This window comes from Olea europaea, unplaced genomic scaffold (genome assembly GCF_002742605.1).
Source record: "Olea europaea var. sylvestris unplaced genomic scaffold, O_europaea_v1 scaffold18692, whole genome shotgun sequence".
Lineage (NCBI taxonomy): Eukaryota > Viridiplantae > Streptophyta > Magnoliopsida > Lamiales > Oleaceae > Olea > Olea europaea.
The window spans coordinates 1-2105 of NW_019236484.1; the positions used below are offsets into that span (position 1 = coordinate 1).

The window sequence follows — 2105 nt, forward strand, 5'->3', positions numbered from 1 at the left end:
ATGCACAAGCAGAAAATCTTTGCTCCTCTTCTTCGAACCCTCCTCCACGAGTAAAATGTAAGTTGATCTGAGAACAGCATAAAGAATTTCATAAAAGCATTTCAATGGAGATTGACCAAGCTCTTCAGTACACAATAGAATTTCGCGGAATGATCAAAGGACAACTCTGACGATACCTAATATAAAATATAATGAAGGAAACTAGAAAGGCAAGTTTGATAGTGAGGATTGGATGATATTGGACAATGGTAATCTTGATCATTATAAAGTCCAATCGTGTCTAGCATTGCACACCTAAAATGGACGAACTGAAGAGGCTGGTTTCGGCATCATCCACTGCAGCTAATTGCATACCAAACATGCAGCTAACTCAACTGCTTTCTTTGCATACCGATGCGCTTCTCCATGGGTATCTGGTAACCATGTATGTAGGGGTATAATCGGCAATTTGACAGCTAAAGCAATAAAAATGTCTCGGCTACTATGTTGCAGAGCCGAAAAGGCTGCAAACTACTGGATGTTTACGAACATGATGTGGGCACTTATAGAGCAAATCTTTAGCCTCAGATTGTCTACCTTCATTAAAGAATGATTCAAAAATATGCTTATAAGCTGAAACAGAAGGATATTCTTTCACACTCAAGGCCATCAAGAACTCCCAAGCATTATCCACTGTCCCAAATTTCGAAATATGATGAACAAAAGGTTCAGCAAATGGTGGATAATTATGTTTCTTCATCAGACGAAGAAGGTCCAAAGCCTCTTCAAGTTTCCTCTCTCCTAGTAGCTTTTGAATCAGATTCTTATAAGTCGCTTGCCAAGGTCTCAATCGAGCCTTATTCACCAACTCAACGAGTAATTTATGTGCGCCTGCTGTTCTCTGCTGACTAAGGAAACCCTTTATTAACACGTCCAGGAGATCGGCATCAGCTTCGAAGTTTTTCTCCATCATCTTTGCAAAACAGAGCAATGCCTTATCGACCTCATTGCCCATACAATGCCCTTGTATTAGAATTGTCCAAGTCTTGATATCTGGTTTACATCCATATTCTTCCATCACATCGAGCAACTCACGTGCTTCTTCAAACCTCCTTGCTTTGCAAAATCCGAATACCAATTGACTGTAGGTAATATTATCAGGTTCATATCCCGCATTCCTCATGGCTTCCACAATCTTCTCCGCTTCATCAAACCTTCCAAGACTAGTCAATGACCTATGAATCCCATCATATAGAGTCTTTGAGAGGGAATGCCCCGCTGCCTCATATTTGTTTACAACCCTAAACACCAAATCAAGATCTGGAGGATGAAATGTTGAAATACTACGCAAAAGCATACTACACTCTTTTACTGAGGGCTTAAACGGGCTATCCATCATATGCTCGTATAGTTCCACAGAATCCCTCAACATCTTATTCTTCTGAAACTGCCTCAAAACTTTTATATAGGTATCAAGATCAATCTCAAAACCAGCACTCTTCATCTCTGTAACTATACTCCAGAACTCCTGGATCGATTCCTCCCAACAAAGAACCCGCAAAATCCCATTATACGTAACAGCATTGTGCTCGAAACCCAAACGTTCCCCAATCCACTTAAAAAAGCGGAAAGCGTGCAAGTGGAATCCTATGCCTCTAAGCTCTTTCAATACCCTCAAAACAAAATTATCTGAAACAGCAATTTTCATATCCTCTAATTTCCTCTCCACCTCTTCTCCCCAATCTGCACTTTTAACTGCTTCAACCACCTCTTTTGCCAAATCATCCATAGCATTCTCTTTGATCATCCTTTCATAAAAATGTCTCAAAGCAGTGGCCTCATTTTCCATCTTTAAATTCCGAAAAATCCCAGAAATAGTCTTATATGTTTCCTCATCAATATAATACCCTTTCTCTTTCATTTCTTTAATTGTGACCCAAAATTCAGTCAAAAAATCCTTATTAGCATAAATTCTTAGCATCAAGCTATACATAGAAGAACTGGGTTCAAACCCATTTTTCTCAACACCCCATTTGAAAAATTTTGAAGCTTTTTTTGGGTCTTTGTCCAATTTCTTCAAAACATACATAACAGTTTCATGGGTCAGCGATAAATTTGATTTTGTC

At 39.0% G+C, this 2105-nt stretch overlaps 1 protein-coding gene across 1 annotated transcript; it reads right to left on the reverse strand.

Moving 5' to 3' along the window:
• LOC111378771 (pentatricopeptide repeat-containing protein At3g48250, chloroplastic) lies at positions 1-2098 on the reverse strand (the record flags this gene model as incomplete). The annotated part of the gene is made up of 2 exons (XM_023002008.1): positions 1-67; positions 177-2098. A coding segment is annotated over one exon (1617 nt), but the record flags the coding sequence as incomplete, so codon positions are not given.
• Between the last annotated feature and the right edge of the window lie 7 nt (positions 2099-2105).